At 34.9% G+C, this 25,951-nt stretch overlaps 1 protein-coding gene across 9 annotated transcripts in view; it reads left to right on the forward strand.

The window, feature by feature from the left end:
• Nucleotides 1-25,951, forward strand: part of CYB5R4 (cytochrome b5 reductase 4) — a 51,857-nt gene that overhangs the window by 13,147 nt on the left and 12,759 nt on the right. For 8 of the 9 annotated variants that reach the window (XR_001602776.2, XR_001602777.2, XM_016207327.2 and 5 more), the window contains exons 5-14: nucleotides 5,343-5,372; nucleotides 8,651-8,711; nucleotides 10,090-10,147; nucleotides 12,344-12,437; nucleotides 14,514-14,546; nucleotides 16,388-16,510; nucleotides 20,036-20,176; nucleotides 21,616-21,768; nucleotides 25,001-25,151; nucleotides 25,459-25,545. Coding sequence is in view for 7 of the 9 variants with exons in the window: in XM_016207327.2 (XP_016062813.2) it covers nucleotides 5,343-5,372; nucleotides 8,651-8,711; nucleotides 10,090-10,147; nucleotides 12,344-12,437; nucleotides 14,514-14,546; nucleotides 16,388-16,510; nucleotides 20,036-20,176; nucleotides 21,616-21,768; nucleotides 25,001-25,151; nucleotides 25,459-25,545 (931 nt within the window). In the remaining 2 variants the exon portion in view is untranslated. The remainder of the gene's footprint in view (nucleotides 1-5,342; nucleotides 5,373-8,650; nucleotides 8,712-10,089; nucleotides 10,148-12,343; nucleotides 12,438-14,513; nucleotides 14,547-16,387; nucleotides 16,511-20,035; nucleotides 20,177-21,615; nucleotides 21,769-25,000; nucleotides 25,152-25,458; nucleotides 25,546-25,951) is intronic. The other variant, XM_016207328.2, reaches the window with a different exon arrangement.

Raw genomic sequence — 25,951 nt, forward strand, 5'->3', positions numbered from 1 at the left:
CCGTTTAAAATGAACAGATTAGTTCACAAGGAAATCTCCAGACATTATAAAAAAGGGTAGTTAGAAGCAGCAATCCAGAGTGATAAGCTAGTCCTGAAGCCTCTGTTCCCCCAAGCACTTACCTAGATGCTCAGAACTTAGAGCTACACAGGAATTTTAATGGTCATACAGGGAATAGGAGACCAGATATTGGGTCTGTAAAGGCAGGAGATCCCTGCCTATAGCTTGGACTCTTGAAGCCTATATGATCAGTGAAATGGGAGGGCTTGGAAAAAAATCTGTCGAACAAGAAATGGAACGTCAGGGTGTCTTGTCTGCCTTGACCTTGTTTATGAGGTGATGGGGGAGAGAAAAGAGAAGTTTTCTCTGAGAATTTATAACCACAGTTCTGCCTGTGTAAGAGCTGGGAACTTAAATATATATCAGCTATGAAACCTCAGAAACCTCAAAACAAGAAGTAAAATGGCCTCTTCTTACTGGTTTCCCAGGCTTCTTGGCAAATACGTATACAAAATTTTAATGGCTTTAACCTAAAATCCTCAAAATTCCCACATGTACACATCAGACAATTACTAGTGCACAATAAAAAATTAGACAACATGAGGAAATAAACAGAAACAATAGGATTTTACCCTTGGGATTTCATTTTCATATATGAATAAAAATTACTGTATTTGAAATGTTTACGAAAATAAGAATGAATTGGTCATATGAGTAAAAAACGAGATTGCTAAAAATAATTATGTAGAATTGATTAAAAAAACAAGTAGAACTTATAGAAATGAAAAATAGAACTGGTGAAATTTAAAAGTACACAGCATGAATAGTCAAAGAGTTTAGACATAGAAGAATACATTGAACTGCCAGATTCAATAGCAGAAAGTACGTAGAATGTGTCACAGAGAAACAAAGATAGAAAAACATGCAAGAGACACAATGGACAGAGTAATAAGATCTAACACTTGTAATCATTTCCAGAAGGAGGTAGTAGTGAGAATGAGGAAAAGGCAACATCTGAAGGGATAATGGCTGAGAATTTTCCAGAATTGATAAGTCACAATTCCATAAATCCAGCAAATTCAGCAAAACCCAAGCAAGATATAAAGAAATTCTCACAGACTCTTAGTAGTAAAACTACAGAACATCAAAGGTAATGAGAAGACATGAAAAACAGCCAGAGAGAAAGAGATAGATTTACTAACAAACCAATGATCAGTAAATTGATAGCTACTTTACTAGTGTAATTTGCTAACTATTACAGCTAATTTACTAGAACAACAGTAGAACAGTACCTTGAAAGTGCTGAGAGAAGAAAACTGACAAAATCATTTGGTAACAAAGATGGATAAAGGTAGTTAAGACTAGAAAACAAAACAAAACAACATCCACCCTCCATGAAACCAAAATCAGAAAGGTTGAGGAAACCAAGGATTTCTAACTCAATCTTAATCATGAGTATTCCTCCTTCTCCTTACCTTTTGATTCAGGGGAATATAAACCCATTTTTACCCAAATGAGATATGGACTCTGAGATACTATGTATTCATAAATTAAGAGTTTCCTTTTTAACACTGGCTCTAGCCCTCATACTGATTACTGAGGCAGCATGATCTATAGAAAGAGCACAATTTCATAAAAACTTTATTTTATTGAATTTATTGGGGTGACATTGGTTCACAAAACCATACTGGTTTCAAGTGTATAGCTCAACAAAACATCATCTGCACACTGCATCGTGTGCCGAACGCCCAAAGCAAAGTCCATAGAGACTTGATTGACATGGCTTCAGATCTCATCTCTGCCACTCAAAAGCTGTTGTTTGGCATCAATTAACAGATCAGAGTGTTTTTCCTTAGCAGTAGACTGATAAATTAATAGCTACTTTAATAATGTAATTTGCTATTACAGCTAATTTACTAGAACAACAATAGAACAGTATCTTGAAAGTGCTTAAGCATGAAGCATCCTAATGTCATTGTGAGGATTAAAGTAATGTTTGCTAACTACCTAGTGCATAAGATGCACCATCTTTTAGGTGGGGTGGCCTGCCAGACACGCGTGCGGGGGGATCCAGAATTGGCATTTTGTGCCAAGTTCAGCTTCTACAGAGTCAAAGTTTTCTTTCCTAAGAGCATCAGTTTCCTCATGAGTAAAATGGGGACAATTCAGGGCTCAAGTGGGTGGGCAAAACACAAACTCAGAGGCTAATGGTAGAGGGGACACAAGACAGTTACCAGTAGAGGGAGAGGGGCAGGGTGTCATGATGAGATGGCCTTTATTGAATGGGCAAATTTGCTATCTTAGGTTCTCTTAAGTTGCTTTTGCTACTAGAGAGTCTCTTGCGCAAGTTTGGTCCTGGCACTTTTCAGGGTATGTATTTGAACTATTTAGTCTTTACTTTGGTTCTACTGGTAAACTGCTTCTAGCATAAGGAGTAATTCGCGGCCTTGAAGTGTGAGAGGTGTGTAACAGTTAAAGATGATTCAGGAGAGGCGTACAAAGCTGAAGGAGGAAAGTGAAAGGTAAAGATAGTTAAGGAATATAAAAATTATTAAATTTTATACGATGTGAGGAATGAGTATATAACTTTTGAAACAAAATCAAGAATTAGGCCTAAGTTGTGTTACGAGGAGTTCTGTTGAGAGATATGGGAGAATTTCTAGAGAAAAGTGCTGTTAAACACATTTTAGAGAGCCAAAGAGCCTTCTGGCAAGGCTAAGCAGTGAAGGGAACACAGGTGGTGTGTTTTGGACTTTGCGACTAAGATCTCTGGTAACAAGACTAAACTCATATCGGATGGTTTCGTGATATCAACCTTTTGGAGTGAGAAGGGAAGAGGAGATGTGTAGCTACAGAATAACTGTACAACATTCTGATGTAAATGCTCAGTATTTGACTTCCTAAAATGCTTTTTTCAGGGCCTTTCTGATGAATGCCTATATAGTTTTAAAGCATAGCTAAAATGTTACTTCCTTAGTGGAGCCATTCAAATTCCTTGTAAGTTCAGATGCCCACCCTCTGTAGGCTTCCATAGCACCTTCTACACACCTCTTTTACAGCGTTTATCACATTGTGCTAAGAAGAACATACTGATGTTTTATTTTTAATTAGGTTTACTTAATTTTTGAGTAAGTAATGCATCTACACAGTTGAAGAATGAGAAGTGCCCTCATCATACTTGTCTCCCTTCTACCCTTTCTCCTTTCCATGCACACATGAAGGTAACCACATGACTACTCTTACTACTCTTATCTTTATGCATGTCTAAGCTAGCTGAATATATATTCATATTTTCCCAACTTTTTATCTAAATTGTTTCTTATTATGTCAGTATCCCTGTTAAGATGATGATCACCAGATACGTGTTCAAAGAATGAGCATACTGGTGAAGCAGAGTTTTTCTTTTTTTACCCCAGGGATCTGTCTGTGGCTACACTCAGCAGAGGTGAACTAGATTGGGGTCACAGTTAAAAATCCTTACCCTCTTACCAAAGAAGAGTAGAGTGCTGATGGATCACAGCACTAGCCTTCCTAATGATGTTGGCCTCTCCAGGAAGCAGAGGTTCCAATCAGAGTAATGTAGTTCAGACAACACTATGAGGAAAGATAAATGCTCTAGGCCATGGAGCCAACCAAGTGATAGAATTAGTTATCAAGACAATAACATTTCTAGTCAGAGAGGAAAGTGTCTCATGTGACTAAAATTCAGTTGTAAATATGCTTTATAAGCCAAAAAAAAAAAAAAGTTTTTTATTTCTGTGACTCAGTTTTTGAAAAGAGCTGCAAAAGTAGAGTAGTAGAGTTTTTAGAGGTAATTTAGATCATTGAAGTAGAAGTTCTCCTCCTACTGATACTTTTTGTATTAAAAAAAAGACCCAGGAAAAAATTAGTAATTTATCAGGATCCAGAAAATTCGGACAGATTCAAATCAACTCATATCAGGCAAGAAGTAAATACATATTTTTCACTAGAAACTAATTACCTGGGGCAGTTTTTCAAAATCTATGAACCTCTTAGATAAAAAATTATTTTACATGATAAATGAAATTCATCAAACTGCCAGCTGTGTGGTACACTGAAAGTAGATTTACTTGTGATACTGCTGTTTGTCCTAAGATAAAACAAGTAATTACAACTGCAGTAGCAAAGACATGAAACTGACTGAATGAGAGTAAGTGACTAAGCAGGGACATCAATGATCCCTTGCAAATTGTCATGACTAGATTTTTATCAGGCATTTGATAAACAAAGCTCATTTTGAGGTATAATTTAAATGTTTTTTAGGTCTTTTGTGTTTTCACTATAAGCATTAACTCTAGCAGTGTTATAGTAAGAAGTATGGTGCTAAGTTTCAGAAGAAATGAAATGTCTAATCTTGACTTTGCTGCTCAAGAGCTGTGGATTTCATTCAAGTCCTTGACCTCTGATTTTCAGTTGGAAATAAGGGGATCACATGGTAATTTGCTATATGATGTTAAGATCCCTTTCAGCTATAAAATTATTTTGGAAAATGGGGAAAATCAAGAAAAAGGTTGGCCCCCTTAATCCTGATTATTTTATGACAGGTGAGTGAAATAGAGGTAATTATAGGATTCTCTGGTTGATTGGAAATCAGATCATAAAACATTTGAAAACTCTGTTTTAAGTTTCTTTTTCTATAAAACAAGGTGTTATCACATTAACAGATGATGTCTTTCAACTTACTGCTTGGATATTTTGTGTTGGCTTGTCATTCAGTTGTTTTTTAAACCCTGGCAACTTGCTGAGGGTTTTATTTTGACCACATGGTATAACTCTTATAACTCAGATATATAGATTTGTGAGTTGGCTGCCGTCCTGCAAGAAAATACCTGTTAAAATTTTTTCTAGGTTGTAACTAATAATTGCATTGTATATTTATGTGTATACATGTGAAACTCAACATATTTTCACCATTATGGCCATTTAAATTTGGAGTAACAGTACTGAGATAAGAGAGAAACATAATAAATATTGGTCTTTGGGTTGTTAATATGGATGTTTCCTTTATAAAATGTAATCTAATAAATTTTGACTAATTTAGAATATGAAAACTTGGGCTTTTATATGCTTTCTAAAAAATTAATCAAGATATTAGAAAAAATATCCAAAGAAGTAGGAAAAAGTCCAGTGAAATGGGAGACAAACACCTGGAGAGATGGCCTGCCAATCTTCAGAGATGAAACTTGTTTGAAACATCGGCCTTAGAAGAAAACCCTTCAAGAAAAAAGGGCTGATATCTTTAAATCAATAATATTAACTGATATTCTCTTTGGCGTTATAATATCCTCATCTGACTTTTTTTTTCCTAAATCACCGTACAGACTATCATGAGGAAAAGAAAGTCTTAAATGGTAAGTCATAAATTTATAGTAAAAAATGAATCATACTCACATGATTATACTGTTGCTTCACAGAATTTTTTGGGGTATTTAGATATTTTTATACTAACAATGTCTTTACTTGCCCAAAGTTAGAGGATTTGACAGAACTTTGTAGATCCCATATTCCAGCCATTACTCTTATAGTAGTCCGTTCTATGACATCCCTAAACATATGTTCATCTGCCCTCAGCTTAAAGACTTGTAGTCATTAGGAAGCAAGACTGAACAAGTCACCTCCCTGAGACATGTGAACTCAACCTCCAGTGTTTGCATGTAGATGCTCAGAGCCTGTTAACCTACTCTTCTCTGGGCTTAGCAGCAGTGGCTTCTTCAACCATTCAGTATGACTTGGAATTATGACTGAACTATATTAGTGCATGTTTAGTAATAGGGTTTTTTTCTCTCTGCAAAAGAAAGTTTTAGAAATTCAGCTAATAAACTAGGTTACCAGATGAGTTACGTTTTTATAACTAGAGAAAATAATCTGTATTGTAGACTAATGTATGCAGTTTGCAATGTAATAACTGAAGTTGCTTGTCCAATAGTATAATGCTGCATAAATGAGGCACTGATCCTAAATTTCACCGGATGACTGGGTCTTTTGTGATATTACTGAAACAACCTTCACTTAGACTAATTACTGATGGACTGGGCATTTCATTTTTCATCACATATGGCTTCTAGAACCTTTACTTTCCTATTGCCCTGCTTTGGACGCAACTGCATTTAACTACTATTTCAATTAAAGGTGGCCCTCAAAATGGACTATAGGATATCAGTGGTCTGGCTAGCACAGTTACCTCTTAGACCGTAGATCTCTGAGATTGTTTTTATATATATATATATATATACACACACACACACACACACACACACACACACACACACACATGTATATATATACATATATATTGTTTTATATATATAAATACATACACAAATACATACACACATACATACATACACATATATACATGCGTACACACGGGTGGGAAAAAGTAGTTTTACAGTTGTATGGAAAAAGACATGCAGGTTATAATAATAATGATAATAATAATACAAGAATAAACTTTGTTTCAAGTACTCACAACTGTAAACCTACCTTTGCTGTATTAATGCCTCTCTTGTTTGTCTCGTTTAAGTCTATGTGGTAAGTCTATATTTGCAGATGTAATCTAGCTGCCTTCTAAGTCTTTATTTATACAGTTGTTTAAAACACTGAATGGGATAGACTACTATAGTATTCCACTAGAGACTTGATCCCTTCAAATTGATATCAGTCCATCAATCAGCATTTTTGGGAGGGAAAATGTCCATTCAGTCCAGCTTACTTTACCTAATTATTTCACTCCACCCCACATTAATCTCGGATTAAGCTTATCCCAAGGATGTTATGTGTAAGGTGTTGTGTATTATTTGGCCTATGGCATTATTCTCTTCTAATAATTTATATTTGTATGGCACTGTGTAGTTTTTAGAATGTTTGGGCATTGTCTTACTTGCTCTCTATTGAGATTGCAGGACAGATTTCTTTACTAGTTTGAACTTGAGGAAGAGGAAACAGTGGTTTTCATAAAATCACAGTGCTGAGACTGAGCTCAAACGCAGATTTCCTGGTCCTCATCAGATTATGTAAGATCAGAATTGACTAATGATTTATTAGTTCTGTTGATAGCTTCTGCTTACTGAAACTCTTAGGTTGTAATGTGTTCGTTTTTTATTTATATAAGAGGCCTCCAAAAGATTATATATGTCGCTTAATAAAATATCTTTTAGAGCTTCTCAAATAATTTAATAAGATTTTTTGTGTGTCTTCTTAGAAATAATACATTTTAATTATTACAGTCTTGTCTCTTTTATTATACCTATAGTTTTGTGGTGGAGCATTTTTCTTTTTTTTGTGGTGGAGCATTTTTCTGCTACTTGCTTCATGTCTTTGGCTTTGTTATGTCATATCTCAGAGACTTCCTTTGTTTATCTGAAAATTAAGTGTATTCTGCAGTTACATGGGAAGAGATGGGCACTGAGTTGAGTAAGGCCTAAATTCAGGGCTCACAGTCAGCCTCATCCAAAAAATATGGCTGTTTGACACATGTGCTTGCACTGAAGCTTGTGTTTCAACAGAAGATTCTCCGACTAAAAAGAAACTTGAAAACTTCTAAGCTAGCTTGTCTTAAAGGTGCCTCCCAACTCTAATTTTATATAATTACTATGACTTCTCAATTGAGAATTTCAAGACTCACCAGAGGCTAAACATTAATTTTTTTTTTCCTATGCAGTTTGAGAAATAATAATATAACCAGTGCAGTGATTTTCAAAAGTCTTTTAGCAGCAGTACTCTTTTTCCCAAACAAAATCCCATAGATACAACAATATTCTTCTGTTGTGGGAGGAAAATATTTAATGTTTAAAGAATCTACAGAATTCTCAGAGTTTTCTAATACAATTTGAAAACCACAACTTTAGTGGACTTTTAGAATATTTTGTTGAAGTATGCCCACAAGAAGGACTGAAATGGAAAAAAACAATACCACATGTCAGTGAGGTTGTGGAGCAACTAGAACTCAAACACTTCTGGTGAAAAGTGTAAATTGATACAACCACCTTGGAAAACTGTTTAATAATATGTACTAAAGCTAAGCATATGTATACCCTATATACCTACCAGAAATATAGATATATATTTTTAAAGAATATTTTACAAGAATATTTATAACAGCACCTTGCATAATAGCTGAAAACTGCCCAAGTGTCCATCAACAGGAGAATGAAGAAATTCTGGTGTATTTATACAATGTAATACTCAATAATAAAAGGGAACAAACTACTCTTGTATTCAACAGCCTTGATAAAATCTCAGAAAGCTCCAAGTTTGACTTACTGCATGATTGTCAAATCATGCTTATTTGACATAAGAACTATAATGTCTATGATGCCGGATTAAAAAAAAAAAAAACCAGACCAAAAGAGAACATATCATATGATTCCATTTTTAGAAAGGTTAAATACAGGCATTATCCTGATGTTAAAAGTCAGAATAATGGTTATCCTTGGAGGCGTGATGATCGGGAGAGGGTACAAATGGTGTGGCTGCAAGGGTATGTTTTACTTTATGGACATTTATTGAGTAGTAGATCTGTGATTTGTGTCCTTTTATAATATTTCAATAAGTTTACTAAAAAGATTAAAGGAAAGAAAAATGCTACATCGATGAACTGTGACCATTTTGTTTATTTTTCTTTATGAAGGCATGCCTCCCAAGAGTCAAGTGACAGATACACTTGCCAAAGAAGGACCTATTTCTCCAAGGTATGCATTCTTGTTTTACTTTTTTAAAGCTGAATCAGTTCTAGACCAAAATATACACATTAAAAAAATAAAACAGCTATGGGTTTGATTTATTGCTTACTATATTAGTCATACGTCTCTGACACAAGAACTGTAGTGCTTTATTTATCAGGAATTATTGGAGAATGAACTATTCTGTAAGCATGAGTTTTTAATAAAACTGAAGTTTTATTCATTTTAAACAAAACTTTAATAAAACTATCAAAATACATTTTTGATTATAAAATATACATGCATGGTAGAAAACTTAGCAAATGCAGAGAAATACAAAGAAAGTGATAAAAATCAGTTGTAATCCCATCAACTCTAGGTATATGGTCTTAATATTTGGTTTAGTATACCCAGTTTGAGTCATATAATACCTATTTTCATATTATTCTCTTTTAATAATACTGATATTAAGATATATTCTATGACCAATTTCCTATGTTATTAAATATTTTATAAAAGCATTTTTGTCTGGATTCCATTATATGACCATGCCAGTAGTTATTTATTTAACTACTCTGTTTTTTGTATAGCTAATTTATTATATCATTTTTAATGGAAATCTTTCAAAATATTTATTACACACCAACTGTCTTAGTAAATTAAGCAATTTATATATATATATATATATATATTTGTTAATTACATTCCAAATGCTCTCATGGTTATGTGTGTTCTTTGTAGTTTTTTTCTCTTTCTGCCTTTCTCCCTATCAACAGTCTGTATTATATCAGCAGCATCTGCTATATTTGTTAAATCTGTTAAATTATTTCATATACAATCTGTTAAATTATTTTATATAAGTGAAGACCCCAAGGATACCTCCTCTAGGATATACTTATGGGTGCCTGTATGTAGGTAATAAGTACAAAACCAGTATCAGTTTGATTAATAGCTATTGCAAAACAGAAGGTTTAGTTTTACTGTTTACCTAGTAAACAACCTTGATGAATTAATTTCTTGAGTAATATATTTGTGACAGGGAGGAGTAAAAGTAATTATAAGCATGTAGATTTTGTCATGTTCCTTAAGATAACATACTGTATTTTGTTATTGCTCTGATAAAAGAAGATTTCAATAAAGAGATGTGTAACTTATAAAAAGTGTCTTGTCAAAAATACCTCTTTTTTGTGTTTTTTAAAAAAATCCAAGTTGGACCATATGAAAGTATAGGTGTTTTAAATTTGGAAAAAATTGCCAGTTATATAATAGCAAGACCACAGATTATTTAGAAAAAAAATTTACCTAGAAAATTTATTTCTCACTGTAGATTTTAAATATTTGATGATATAATATGTTAATGCACATGACTGTTGATATAATTATTCATTTTTTTCTTGATATTTTACAGCTATGACTGGTTCCAAACAGACTCTTTAGTCACCATTGTCATATATACTAAACAGAAGGTAAACACATCTTTAAAATCAGAAAAAAAAAAGTTAGCTGTGTACCAGGTACTTTTCTAAGCACTTTTCTTGTATTGACTTATTTACTCCCCACAGTAACTCTGTGAGGTAAATACTTTTGTTATCCCTACTTTACAGATAAGGAAACAAAGAGAGATTAAGTAATTTACCCAAAGTCACACAGTAAGTGGCAGATCCAGCATTTTGAACCCAGGCAGGCTAGCTCCATTGTGTATGCTTTTAACCACCATGCTATACAGCCTCTTAGAAAAAAACAGACTAGCAAGTATTTTATGTGTCTTTCTATGATCTTCTTTTGGAAGCATGGATGACAAAAGTGACATTTCCATTTAACTTCACCATGAGAACTAATTTCCTCACCATAAATTGGGATTTGAGAGACAGGAGAGACTGTACTGTTGTGGCTTAGTATGCTTAAACCACTAATGGGGTTCAGATGTTCTTTTGAAACTAAAATTCAGGACATAATTCATTCACTATTTCTTGAACACCTACTTTATTTGCAGCATTCTCTTAGATGTCAGGGATCTAAAAATATGCCAGATATAGAGACTTTGCTTTTATTGGGCCTATAGTTCACCTAGGAAATCAGATAAATAAGCAGACAACTTACAACACCTCCAAACATATCCTCCAGCAACTGACCAGATTCCCACACTTGAACCATATGGATTTAAAGACAAGTTCTAGCAGTTAGGAGTTTCTGAGAACGCATGCTACTTCTGTAGTAGCAGAACCACGTCTGAGCCAGTGCGTTCCTCTGACTTGCAGCATGATTTGACCATAAAAGCCACATAGAGCCAGGAGTGCCACAACCACTGCTTGTCCCACCTTCCACTCCCTCTTGTTATTGTCTCCTAATTGCACAGTCCAAAACCAAGAGGGCAGAGCCTAGGGAAGTTGGGGTCTACTGCCATTAGTAATATCAGTGAGGTACAGAGGATGGATGACTAAGGGAAGGGGGAAGGTTTCTCTGTGTTAGTGTGTGTTCAGGGTATGCTATAAATCATTGAATCTCAACCTTTTTCTTCTCATGGCACACACAAACTACTAAAATTCTGCGGCACACTGAAAAATATGTTCTATTTTTTTCCGATCTGACAAAAAAAAAGATATACTTTTGATTCATTCACACTGGACAGCTATTGTTGTGTTGGCTGTTGTCATTTTTTTATTTGACAATCTAAGGGAAAAGAGGTCAGCGCCCCTGCTTAAATAGCCAGGTATTGCATGCTTTATTGAATTTTTTTGGGTGACATTGATTCACAAAACCATACAGGTTTCAAGTGCACAACTCAATAAAACATCATTTGCATACTGTGTCATGCGCCCATCACCCCAAGCAAAGTCTCTTTGCATCTCCATTTCCCCCTACCCCCACCACCCCACCATTTGCCCACCACCTAGCCTTCACCTTCCTTTCCCCTTCTGGCTATCACCACATTGTTGTCTGTGTCTAGGTGTTACGTATGTATGTTTTTGGTTAATCCCTTCACCTTCTTTCATCCAGTCTCCCCTTCCCACTCGCCTCCAGCAGCTGTCTGTTCCATGTATCTATGTCCCTGTTTCTTTTCTTGGCTAAGAGCAAGTGTAGGTATTGCATGTTTTAAAAATCTTTCGGCACACCAGTGTGCCTGCCATGGTACACCAGTTGAAAATCGCTGGTATAAATGATAGGCACCAAAATAACCTGCACAAAGGCTATATGGAAATTAGAGACATCTTAAAACTTGGTAGTGAATTAATTTTTTTGATAAACCGAGGTTTAGAGGCTGTGTAATTTGCCTAGCATCACACAATAGTGAAAAGATTAAAATGAGCACAAATATCTTGGCTCCTGGTCTGATTATAATTGTTTTTGCCAAATTATTCATTCATTAAATATCTATTAGGTGCCAAGCAATATTCTATATACAGTTCCTTATACCTAGAGCCTAGATACGAGTGGGTAAGGTAGATAGTAAGCACAGACATGTATGTAATTCAGATAGCAATAAGTGCTTTGAAGAGAAGAACTGGGTTGTAGCAGAGAAAAAATAGGAGTAATGTTTATCTCTCTTCTGTGTTCTATAAGGAAGTGCCATGTAAAGTTCCACTGATCATCTTAAAAGTATATTTGTAGAAGTTTAGAAAAAAATTACCTCTTAATTTTTCTCTCTTTGCTTTCTATTTAAGGATATCAGTTTAGACTCAGTAATAGTTGATCATCAGGATAATTCCTTTAGAGCAGAAACGATCATCAAGGATTATTCGTATCTTATACATATGGGTAAGTACCTATTCTTTATTAGTGGAAACAACTTTGTTTTCCTTTAAGTATGGCAATAACTTGGTCTGAAGCCACGGTACTAAATATTTTATCTGCTATTTTTTTTTTATTTATTTTTTAGTTTTTATGTTTTAATCCTCACCCAAGGATATATTCTTTTTATTCATTGTTTTTCAGAGCGAGAGGAAGGGAGGGAGAGAGAGAGAAACTTGGATCGGTTGCCTCCTGTACTTGCCCTGACTGGGGATTAAACCTGAAAACTTTGGGTGCACTGTGGACGATGCTCCAACCAACTGAGCCACCCCCATCAGGGCTATCTGCAATTATTTTGGTTTAATATTTAATATGCTATCATTTGGGCTTGTCATTTTTGATCAATTTTTCTGATATTTATGTTAGTGAAATTGCTAGCAAATGGCAGTATAACCTCACCTTTCCCAAGTTTAAACAATTAGATGTAATTAAAATCAATAATAATATGAAATATTTGTTGGCCCAGCTTTGTAAGACTCTTACTTGACACCTGCAAATAAATCTCTGGAAGCCTGTCTGTCACTCATAACTGGGTGCTAGTTTCTTTGGCCTGTTTCTTGCCAGCTCTGACACAGGGAAGTCGGAGGCTGCACTGAAGCAGCATGGACTGCACAACTGTATTGTATCCTTTCATGGTCAAAGACTAACCATACAGTTCACTTCTGTGTGTTTTGAGAGGTTACAGATCTATCAGAAGAAAGAAAATCAGGACTGAAATCTGGAATTAAAGATACCAGATTCTGAATCCATTTCTGACTCATAATGAACTTGACTCTAGGATTTCACTCTTCTCTTTTAGGAAGATAATACTCTAATTAGAAGGTAGAAATGAAACAAACAAAAACAACAGCAAGAAGAAAATAATTTCGGTAATTGTTTTAAGCATGAATTTTTAAGGAAAGAACATTTCGTTTACTTTTGTAAAACACAGACTGAAATTCTCTAGATCTCAGCTGACTCAGGATTCTGCTTGGTGCTTTGCTATATTAAGAAAGTACCTGTAATCTTGAATTTGGTCAGAGTTGATAAATGTCTTTTTCTTTCTTATTTCCCCCCGTTCATTAATCAAACTTAAACCTATAACCTTTCTCCTAGAAATATGTCCTATCCTATTTTTTGTTAGCCTAAGATCTAATGTAAATTGCCTTGTAAGGGAGATGTCTAGAAAACACTTAGATGTCTAGAAAAGTATACTTTATTCATTAGCACTGTCATAATATTTCTTTAAGACCTCTTTGCCCGCATCTATTATGTTTCAAACATTATGGATAATTTTGTTCACACTGTATGTAGCTAACTTATCTAGCACACTTAATTAAAAAATAAACAAACAAAAATTCCACATTCAAAAATATGAAACTCTTGGTTGGTAATATTGGATCAGAATACTAAAATAGTATAAAATTTTAAGTTCTAGATAACCATGTTAACACAGTGAAATTTAGAGCAAATGTTTGTAAAAATATTTCTTGCATCTCCTCCTTCTGGAATGTAAATTCCATAAGGGCAGGGATTTTTCTCATTCACTAACTGTTGTACCTGTAACACCTAGAAAGTGCATGGCACACAAAAATGTGCGGTAAACTTTTTTCAATAACTGAATGAACATTCAACTTTAGAGAACAGTAAGAAAGGGAAAACCGAGCTAGACCCGGGCCTAGCCTACATTCACATATGCACAGGAACACACTGGAGCACTCATGGCCTGCTCTCTGTCCTGCTCTCTTCTTGGTTTGTAGGATCGTCTTTCTGGGACCACACTTGGCATAGTGTGGGTTACCACCTGTGAGCAACTGAGTGCTTACTCTTTAATTAATAGGGAGAGAGTTATGGAAAAATGAAGAAATGTATGTAATATGTTTAAATGACTTGACTCTACATTTTGGTTGTATACAGTTTTTTTCTTTTGGTCTCTCAGAATATGTTTTACTTATCTTGAGAGATTTGAAATAGTACATAAAAGAACCATTTAAATGATCTTATGTTCATGAACTGTATGAATTACAATTGGATTTTAACTAAATATATATTTTTCTTTTCCAGAGCTAAGCCATGAGATTCAAGAAGATTTTTCTGGTAAGCTTTACCAAAAAATAATGATGTATATACATTCAGATACACATACACACATACATACATATGAAGGAGGGGGAGTCAGCATTTATTTTATTTTTCATATGTATGGATTCCTGTTGCAAAACAAAGATGTGATGTGTTTTAGATAAACAAGTGCATTCATTTTTAAATATACTCTTCTCCCTCTGATTTCAGGCCCCCTCTTTTCTTTTCCCTTGCTCTTCCATCTCTTTACCCTTCCCTTTTCTTCTCCTTAGGAAAAAATTGTCTCCCTTTTATTCTCCTTCCTTGTCTCTGCCCTCCTCCTGACATTCAGCTTGTAGAAATGTACTAGACCAGACAGATTTTTCTTAGGTGTATATATTTGAATATTTAATGTTGACAGAGCACGTTAAATTATGACTATTGCTGTATGTAAATACACAATGTGGATTTCACACAGCTGTTTAATAACAGAAGGCTCATTATAGAATGGTGGTTTCTTGAGATTTTTTTAGCTTTATTTTAAATATAATAAAATTATATTTAATGTGTACAACATGATTTGATACAGGGTATATATTGTGAAAGGGTTTGCATAGTCTAATTAACACATCCATCATCTCACATATTTACCTTTTTTTTTGGGTGAGAGCACACGTTCTGCTCTCTTAGCAAATTTCAGTTATACAATACGGTATTATCAACCATACTCACCATGTTATACTTTAGATTCTCAGATTATTCATCTTATAACTGAAAGTTTATACCTCTCCTGATTGTCCCTGGCAGTCACCATTCCACTCTGTTTCCATGAGTTTACCTTTCTTTCTTTTTTTAAGATTCCACATAATAAGAGATATAATGTCATATTTGTCTTCTCTGTCTGGCTTATTTCACTTAACATGATGCCCTCCAGGTTTACCCATGTTGTATGGCAGGATTTTCTTCTTTCTTAAGGCTGAATAATATTTCATTTTATATATATATATATCTTGTCTTAAAGTACTGTCAGAATACCTTACACTGGTTCTGTCTCCCCTTTTCTATGTACTGTAGTAACTATAAATTGCATAAATTTAGCTTTTTAAAGTCACTAACCATGTTTTCATGTTTAGTAAGCTTCAGATCAGTGCTCGTTGAATTGAATTCATTTGACTATTATAAGTTGTTAAATTGCTATGAAATTTTGTTTTCATGGTGAGGAAGAAAGACAGATTGTTTCTAAAGACAAAATGAAATATACTTTAGGTCTTTAAACACACAATTCATAAAATTTAATCAGTGTATAAAAGTCTATAGTTTATTACTTTACCCGTATATTCTGAACTATTTCAATCATTTAAAAATAAAGATAATGTATAAGGCTTTTAATTATCAAATATTCACATGCATGTTATGGGGACTCATCTATTGAGGTGGTTCGTGTGTTTATTAGGCTCAGTATTGGTCTTCTGAATTCACTCATAAGAGCCTCTCAGATCCCAACTAAGAAATGTTAAAAGTGTGTAAATAAAATATGCTTTTATTGGTCCATTCAATGACTAATCTGTATATGTCAGCCCCCCTCTTTTTTAGCTAAATGTTATTAAGCTTGTATGAAAACTAGTAATACATATTAGTTTGGTCCTTGATGAATTAGCTTGAAAGAAGTTAATCTGAATCTAAAATAAATTAAGTTGGATTTAACATCACAGAAGATATAAAAAATGTTGGTGAATATGTGCATAATATTGTATTTATTTTACTAATTCTCGGTGTCATTCATACAGATTGGGACATTTGGATTGTTGGAGAAAGATTGGTTTTAAGTAAAATTTTATATTTAGTATCGAACATAAATAAATTTATATTCTTTTCAGTGCGGGTTGTCGAGAGTGTTGGAAAGATAGAGATTGTCGTAAAGAAAAAGGAGAATACTTCTTGGGAATGTCTTGGTCATCCCCTGGAGAATCACAATTCACTTATTCCAAAGAAAGATACAGGTATGCTGTGCTGTTATTTTGAGTCCTGTGTTTAAGAAATTGTGTTGGTGGTACATTTATTCCAGAATGTGGAAGGCACTTTTGGATGAGAGAAAGGGTTCTTGTATCTTCCTCTAAGAAGCTGAAATGGGATGGTGGAGGGATTGAGCAAAGGAGAAAAAACGCGGACACAGATAACAACAGCGTGGTGATTGTGGGGGAGGGCGGGGTGGGAGGCGGAGGAGGGTATGGGGAGATAAATGGTGATGGACAGAGACTGAACTTGGGGTGGTGAACACACATTACAGTGTACAGATGATATGTTGTAGAATTGTGTTCCTGAAACCTGCATAATTTTGTTAACCAGGGTCACCCCAATAAATTCAGTAAAAAGAAAAAAAAAGAGGTGAAATTGGTCAACTTTTTTTTTTTTAACTGAGATTAAGTTTCAGATTCTACTATCTAATGTTTAACATGACAGAGTCATTAGGTAGTGATACCTGAGTGGAGAAGGCCACTGTGCTTAGACTGTTGTCCAGTGGTTCACTTCTTCAGGTTTCATTTTATAAAAGGTGCCAAAACAAGTTTAAATGTATGCCTTGTACGCACATCTAATTTTTTTCTGCTAAACAAGCCCTGCCTATTGCTTTTCTGCTTCCTAAACCAGTTTCTCAGTTTACTCCTAAGGGATAGAATTCATTTCCTTCTTCACCTCATTCCCTCACTCCCTTCCTCCCTTCCTTTATTTTTAAGCATTTTATCAAAGTATAACATATTTATAGAAAAGGGTGCATATTATGTGTTCTACTTGATGACTTTTCAGAGTGAGCACACTATGTTTTCTCTCTGGAAATCGGTAGGATTTGCTCCTTGTTCCACGTATTTTGAAGTTTCACAGTTTGATATTCCTTAGTGTGGGTCTCTCCATCCTTTGGGCTGGATGGTCACCCCTCTGTGCTAATCCTTATTATGGAAACTTACAACCCTCAGTTTTGGGAAATACTGATTTTTCTGCCCTCCGTGGTCTGTTTTGTCTTTCTAAAAGTATTCTTATTTTAAACCTCCTTAACCAGTCCTCTAATTACCTTATCTTTTCTCTTATTTTCAGTTTAGTCCTTTTGTTCTACTTTGTGGGAGATTTCTTCAGCTGTGTCTTGCAGCTCTTCTATTGAATTACTTATTTCTAGTCTCATATTTTTAACTTCTAAGAACTCTTGATTTTTCTTCCTTTGTTTTAGTATCCTAGTCTTACTAGCTTCTTTTATCTTTTTAAAAATTACCATAGCATCTGTGTGTAATCTCTGTGTTCTCAAAAGTTGTTTTTTTAAAAATGATTTTATTGATTTTAGAGAGAGAGGAAGGGAGCAGGAGAGAGAGAGAATCATTGATCGGTTGCCTCCCATACACACTCTTACCAGGGATTAAACCTGAAACCTGGGTATGTGCCCTGACTGGGAATCCAAAAGGTGATCCTTCCATGCATGGGATGGCGCTCAACCTGATGAACATATGGGCTGGCATGCTCACACCTCACTCAGGGTCAGAGGTGGGTTGAGAAGAGAAGGGGGCAGGCCATAGACAGTCAGTGGGACTGCAGCTCTCATCCCTTTTCCATTTTCCTGTGTGGAAGTCTGAGGGGTTCAAAGGAATCTAGAATTTGAACCTAGCCTCCTAGGACATTTATGAAGGCATCTTTCAAGATACAGCTTAGAACGTAATTTTTTATTTAATTTTAATTTTTTAAATATATCTTTATTGATTTCAGAGAGAGGAAGGGAGAGAGAGAAAGATAGGAACATCAATGATGAGAGAGTCATCATTGATTGGCTGCCTCCTGCACACCCCCTAGTGGGGATTGAGCCGGCAATCCAGGCATGTGCCCTGACCAACCAGGGGAATCTAACCTCGATCTCCTGGATCCTAGTTTGATGCTCAAATGCTGAGCCATGCCCAGCTGGGCTAGAACATAATTTTATTTAACAGTTATTAATCTAATTTATAACTTAAATGTTTAGGCATGTAGTATGTGGGTCTCTGATTGTATTCTCACTCTGGGTCCCAGAAGGGTCTGGAAGAAGTAATAAGGAGATCATTTGAACCTTCATGTCTCCTTGTGGGTGATCATTTGTCAGTCCAGTATGGATTAGGCCTGCAGGGTAACTTTAGGAAGGTACTCTTAGCTGTAATCTGCTCCCAGCTATGCCCTGACACTAGAATGAGGTGACGTGAATGATGCCTCAGGTTTCTGTGTACAGCGATGCACTCTAAACTTACATGCATACCAAGCTACCATGGTAGCAGGTGGAAAGACTTAGTGATTGGGGACTTTGGGGCACTAAAGGGACAAGGGAAAAGGAGAAATGGGGTGAAACTGTGGCCAAAATGATTTCCTAGGATTGTGAATTTAGTTTTCCACTAATCATTAATTATTATTTGATATTGGACCTTCATGTCCTGTGATCTGGATAAATCTTTTGGCACATACTTAAAATTTTTTAAGATTAAAAAAAAGCAAGAGAGAATAATTAAGTGCTTTTTCAGGGTTGATTTCTGATACATCACTGTAAATGCTGTTTTATAAGAGGAAATAATGAAATAACCACTATCATCAGCCTACTCTGGTATGCTGTTCACATCCAGAAGAGAATTTACAAGTGAAAATATGCATGCTTTGAAACCTTCTGTAACAAGTTTTTCTAACCCGGGTGCTATTATTTTGCTCTGTATACAAATAATATTTTCTGAGCTTGGAATATTAATTTCAAATATTCCTAGTGTTTATAGAACTACTTGATTCCTTTGATTCCTTTTGTTTATTTATATTTTAGTACTACACACTTGGAATCTTCAGTTTTTCACTTAAATTGATTTTTTAGATAATCATTACTTACACTCATAAACATATCTTTTGTTTTAATCATTTTTGATAGTTAAAATGCTCTATAATTCATATACATATAATACATATATACAAACAGAGATGCAAGAATGTATATTTTTCCGGCTTTTACCAAAGAATTATTTCTAAAGTTATTTAATAGTGCTAAATTGTTAAACTTTTAATCCTTGAATGTCAGAACTTTTTCATTGTGTAAGAAAAGAATTTAGAATGTAGATTTGTTGCTTGTCAGATATTTTTTACATCTGCAATTTAATTATATAGCTTGTTAATATAAGGCTTTAAAAGATGGAATTATAAAAAAGTAAATTTAAAAAGAAATTAGGTTTTAATTTCTTAGAATATAATTTCAACATGCTATAATAAGAGACATGAGGAATGTAATACTCATTTTATAAAGTTTATTTTCAAGTTATAGAAATATTCATAGGTTTTAGAAAAATAGGTATCTCAGGAAATAAAATGGGAAATAATGTAACACTAAGATTTTCAAATTACTGATGAATTTTTTAAATATATAGGCCTTTTAGTGAAATTCTAGCTGAACCAAAGAGCAAAAGCTGAGTCTGTGCTTTCAGATAGTGGGTATAGTATTATTATTCTTACTTAACTTATTCATCAATAAGATAAAATGAATCACTTTTTAGGTTTATACTTCAGAAAGTGCCAGTTAATTTCCAAGGAAGATGTCACTCATGATACGAAGCTTTTCTGCTTGATGCTGCCACCAAGCACTCACCTGCAGGTGCAAATTGGGCAACATGTTTACCTCAAGCTAAATATTACAGGTAAGGCAAGTAGTTTCTTTTTTAATAAGCAGTTCAAAAATCAGCACTAATCTCTTTAGGAAGCACCCATTTAGGCTATTATTAAGTGTTTCGGGGCAGCTAGATTTAGGGATGGCCAGATTCTAGGTTTGTGGATGCAGTGTTCCTACCTGTTGGAACTACAGCCATGCCATAGTGTTTCATGGAGTGGAGAAATTGCCACTAGTCACAGTGATGGTTCCATCATTACTTATTACTAACAAAAGCCTTAGAGGAGAGAAGTGGGGGAGTGCACAAATGCCCCTTGTGAGGACAACTCCTGGAAACACATACCAACTTCTCTTAGAAGCCACTTGCAATGTGTCATTTATGAAATGGAATTTTAAAAGTTTCAAGATGAGTGGATGATTATAAATGATTTCCTTTTATGTGCCCCCAGTATAAGAAGATCTGTAAATGTATTCCTTACTGTGTGAATTCTTTTCTCTCCTTTTCATCCTACAATTGCCTGTTATTTGTTTTAAATACCCTTCTTACTGATGTCTAACATTTTCTTGGCCTTTTGGAGCTGCAGTAGATAACATTCTCTCGTCAGTCAAGGTGTTTCCAGCAGTCAGTCTAGCAGACTACTGGCCAGGATCTAGTGGATGTGGTCTGTTACGATGGCCTGTGAAGTCTTTCTCTTCATCGTGTAATGCCAGGTCATCATTCAGTAGCTGGTATCTTCCCCAGTGTAGTTGTTGTCAGTGTATTAAAATTTACAGATATTCATTTTGTATATGTCAGGCAGCCATGTGTAGTATTGTGGTCTTTTAAATGTGTGATGATTCCTCTCTCTTTGGAATTTGGCTAGCTAAAATATAACATGAAATATTATTAATTTTACCCTATTTTTTAATATTATATTCTTAAAATAGATTAATATTCTTTTCCTTCAGTTACAAAAGCAATGCAAATATAGTATTAAACATTAAAACAATTTAAAATTTATAAAGTAAAATGCGAAATTTTCCCTTTCTCAAACCCAAATAAATGATCAGTAACCATTGCTAAAAATTTGATGTGTAATCAAAATTATCATGTAAGTACTTTCTTAAATCTCTGTGTCAACTTTTGATGCCATTTTTGTTGTGGCCTATTACAAAGTTTATATGCTGATGGAATAGATGATTGCCTGAGTTTATTAACAGAAATCCCGACCTTGTGCCACACTTAATAAAAACAGATTATTTATATTATGGATAAAATATTGATTTGTTAAAATTATTTCAGCTCATATTGGCTTGGGGTATATATACATCTGCACAATACACATATAGAACATATAGTTAGAATTATATAAACATTAGGTGTACAGTTTTAAATATAGACTGGTTGCATCATAAAATTTGTATGTTTTATCTTCATTGAGAGCTTTTTAGATTTTTAGAATTGAATTTCTTTGTTGTGACTTTTTCTAGGTACTGAAATAGTGAAGCCATATACACCTGTATCTCATTCCTTACTCTCAGAGTTTAAGGAACCAGTTCTTTCCAGTAATAAATACATCTACTTTCTGATCAAAATCTATCCTGCTGGACTCTTTACATCAGAGCTTGATCGTCTTCAGACTGGTTAGTATTTTGTGGTTTTGTTTGTTTGTTTGTTTACCTCATTTGTGTTCTGTGTTGGATCACACGTTATACTGCCCTCGCGTTATCTCCATGTGGGAGTCTATCGAACATCTTAAACTCAGCATGTCTTCTCCTAAAGTCATGCTCTCTTTGTCCCACCCAAGCTGTAATTACTCCATGCTCATCTTTATTATTTGCAGCGTCACTCACTATTCATTCTTGACCTAATTGGGAGGCTTGAGCCATCTCTGAATTTTTCCATTTTCTCCCTCCCAGTCCAGTCAGGTACTGTGTTCTGTTGAGTCTACCTCCCAATGACTTTCTAATCTTTCTTTTCTGTCCCTTCAGCTGCCCTCTTAGATCAAGCCTTCATCATTTCTCTCTTGGCCCTTCACTGGTCTCTCTTAGTTGCCTCTAACTGGGGTCTTTCTCTTTCCATTTATCTGAAATTTCTGGTTCTTTTTCCAAACTGCCCTGAGGATGGATTAAACCACGTTGCTCTGCAACTTTGAAACCTCTGCTGAGTCTCCATTACCTAACTGATTAAGTCCCCTGCTTGACCCACAAAGACTTTCATGATCTGTCCAGCCTCATCTCTCGATGTATAGATCCTTGTGCTACTCAGAGTTCCACAAGCTTGTCATCCTCACTCATAGGTACATACAGTTTTCTCACCTAGGGTGCCCATCAACCCTGTCGCTATCTATAAAGTGTCTTTTAAAAAGACAAACAAAATATCACTTCTTTTATGAATCTTCCCTCCTCCTCTGAACCCTTGCAAAACCTGACATGTTTTTCTTAGCTCTGGGACAAGAATAAATAACATTTTTTCTTTATAAGACTTTGAGTTTAAAGGTAGAGTGTCTTACTTATCTTTGTATTTCCTGCACGAAGCATGGTAGTTGGTACCTAATAGGCTTTCAATAAATGTACTTTGAAAGAGTGACTAAAAAGACTATAATTAAATTTATTAAGGTTTAGAGAACCTTCTTTTGGCGTTTACTCCTTTTTCTTTGTCTTCAGCTTTTCACTGCCTTTGCCTAACAGTAAAAGTATTCTTCCCCTTTTTAAGGCAGTATTAGCAGTATATTGCAATAACAGTGAAATAAATCACTAAAATTTAGATATAAAGAAAATGATGTTTTCTGAAAGTTAAGCTTAGAAATCTGTGTGCAGTTATGTGATTAGTCATCTTTGGTTACATAAATCAAAGTATTGACTACAAATGTGAACCTGAAGAATTTTGGAATACTCACAAATCTAGTGAAGGTGACTATCATCTTGTGAAGGACTGACACACGATTGTAATATAGCAAGTGGAAACTTAACCAATGGCAGTATAGCCTGTTTATAGAGTGAGTGAACAGAGCAAGGTGGAGAGTTAGCCTAGAACATGGAAAAGGAAAGCCTGAAGCTCAAGATCAATGTTTTTTCAGCTTTATCCAGGGGACTAGACATGGCACGAGCACTTGTTCATTTAGAGGAATGTATACTGGCATGGTAGTGATAACTCTAAAGCCTCACCATGGCCTTAACAAACCACGCTATAACATTACCCACTCCTTGGTACAATCCTATGTTCACCAGGCCAAATGTGATTCTTTTGGCCCTTCAAATGTCAAATGAATGAGATGCCCTAGGTAGGGTGTGTAATGTTCAGGTGACTAGATGTGGAGAGCCTGGCTGTAAGTCCGTGACCTTTCTGGCATGTGCACTTTCATCTCTGGTGAACTTGATTAGCGTCATGTACCTTGCCCGAATCAAATCAGTTTTATGATGTTGGAAGGACCGGACTGTGGGCAAAAGTTACCAAGTTAGTATCATTCTGTGAGGCTTCTTTAGTACTGTCTTGGGGATACAGTGGTACCTTGGTTTTCGAATGTAATCTGTTCTGGAAGACTGTTTGAGTTCTGAAGCATTCAAAAACTGAGGGATCAACAGCCGACAGGTAGGCCTCAGGATCTTGCCCTCAGTGGAAGCTGTGTTCGAGGCGTGTTCGAAAACCGAGGCATTTCCTTCTGGATTTACGGTGTTCATAAACTGAAGTGTTTGCCAACAGAGGTGTTTGAAAACCGAGGTACCGCTGTATTCTGATCCTATGGTCCCTTTCAGACTATAACAAGGAGCTCTGTTACTTTGCTATGCTTAATTCATCAATTATTGCAAGATTCTTATCATCATGCTATGGAAAACAAAGGAAAAATTATGAATATCCAAGCATTTAAAAATTTCAAATTGTTTTTAAAATATGGACGGGTTTAATTTTTTCTTTCAAATTACATTGAAAATATCTGAAATGCCCTAAAAGGCATGTTCTCTTATATGAGTGGTACGTAGTGGTTATATCAACTGCATTTCAGAAAATGGTTTTCTCAGCTATTTTGATTCTATCTTGGCTCCAAGTACAGTTTCTGATCTTTGTTTTTATAGGAATTGAGTTCAGAACATGCTCTTCTTGCTTTAATCCATTGTCTTTTCAAAGATTTGATGGAGGTGAAGTCAGCACTTTTACTAACAAGATTTTACAATACTTTTTTATTTCAGTATTCTCTTCTACTAGTCTTATTACTATGGTTAAGAATCAATATGTAGACCTGGCTGGGTGACGCGGTTGGAGCGTCATACTATACCCCAAAAAGGCTGAGGGTTCGATTCCTGTCAGGACACAATACCTAGGTTTTGGGTTTGATCCCCGGTCAGAATGCTTACAGGAGGCAACCGATCCATGTCTCTCCTCCTCTCTTTCCTTCTCTCCCTCCCTCCCTCTCTAAAAATAAATAAACATATCCTTGGGTCAGGATTTGAAAAAAAGAGTCAATACGTAAGTAGCAAATATCTTTTCTATACTGTGCAAGACAAGTAGACATGGACTCTGTGTTGTTTTTTTTTTAATTTAATTTTGCAATCTATTTAGAGACTGTATTTATTGATAATTTGTACTTAGATTCTTGGCAGTAGTTTGGAAATTAGAGACTCCAGATGGTTTTGGAAAATAATGTTGGGAAGTGAGTAATAAAATCTCATTATTAATTTGATTATAGTGATATAATCCAGGCATGCTTGGGGGCCTAATGAGTACTCTTAAACTTCTTATATACCTTAAAGACTGAGATGTGGTCTGAAAGTTAAGCACTCATCCTGTTACTCACCAGTGTTCTAAATTCAGCTAGGTGTAGCCTTTTCAGTTTCCCTGTTGTTGTTTTTCTGATTTAGTTTATATTTTACTGTTTAGGAGATTTTGTTTCTGTAAGCAGTCCTGAGGGCAATTTTAAAATATCCCAGCTTCAGGAATTAGAAGACCTCTTTTTATTGGCAGCTGGAACTGGCTTCACACCAATGGTTAAAATACTGAATTATGCTCTGACTAATATACCCAGTCTCAGGTATGTAATTTTATCTTTAATCACTATCCTTTGTGAAGCTGTGAGATTAGTATAAGGTATTCTAAATTATTTAATTACTCAATGGACCTTAATAGACATGTTCTCATTCCCTCATTCATTTCTTGACTCTGCCTCCTCAAGTCCTAGCTATTTTATTAACTTGATTCTTTTTATTTCGATTCTTTTGGTTACCTAATTGGCACTAAAAGCATTTATGCTAGTTTACTTAGATCCATTCATGCTTATTTTAACTATAATTGAAATAGTTCTTTTTGAGTTGTTGCTTTTTTTTTTTTTTTCTTTTAAGGAAAGCGAAGCTGATGTTCTTCAATAAAACAGAGGATGATATAATTTGGAGAAGCCAGTTGGAGAAATTAGCATTTAAAGATAAAAGGTATCAGACTGGTACTAGCTCTGCATTTAAATATTCATACTTGTGTAGTCAGTCTTGGCATTATTTCCTTTGGGTGGAGTTTTTAATTGACCAGGAAGTTTCTTCAAAGAAAAAATAAACTAATCAGTAAATAATGTTAATACCTCTCCCCCAAAGAAATAGTTTGGTAAGATCAATGTGACATCATATGTGTATCAATTTATGGGTTTTATGTTTACATTGTTATTTATACTGAGTTGGATTTCAGTGTAGCCAGTTTGGTAATTGAAGATTAAAATAAATTTGGTGAGATGATTACACAAAAATAAATACATTTCTTTACTGCAGGATTTCTTAGAGCCTTTAATATGCTAATGTCCACAGTGACTTTCCATTGTTCAGCAAGCTTCTTTTCATTTTTGTTTGT

This window comes from Miniopterus natalensis, chromosome 5 (assembly GCF_054644295.1).
Source record: "Miniopterus natalensis isolate mMinNat1 chromosome 5, mMinNat1.hap1, whole genome shotgun sequence".
Taxonomy (NCBI): Eukaryota; Metazoa; Chordata; class Mammalia; order Chiroptera; family Miniopteridae; genus Miniopterus; species Miniopterus natalensis.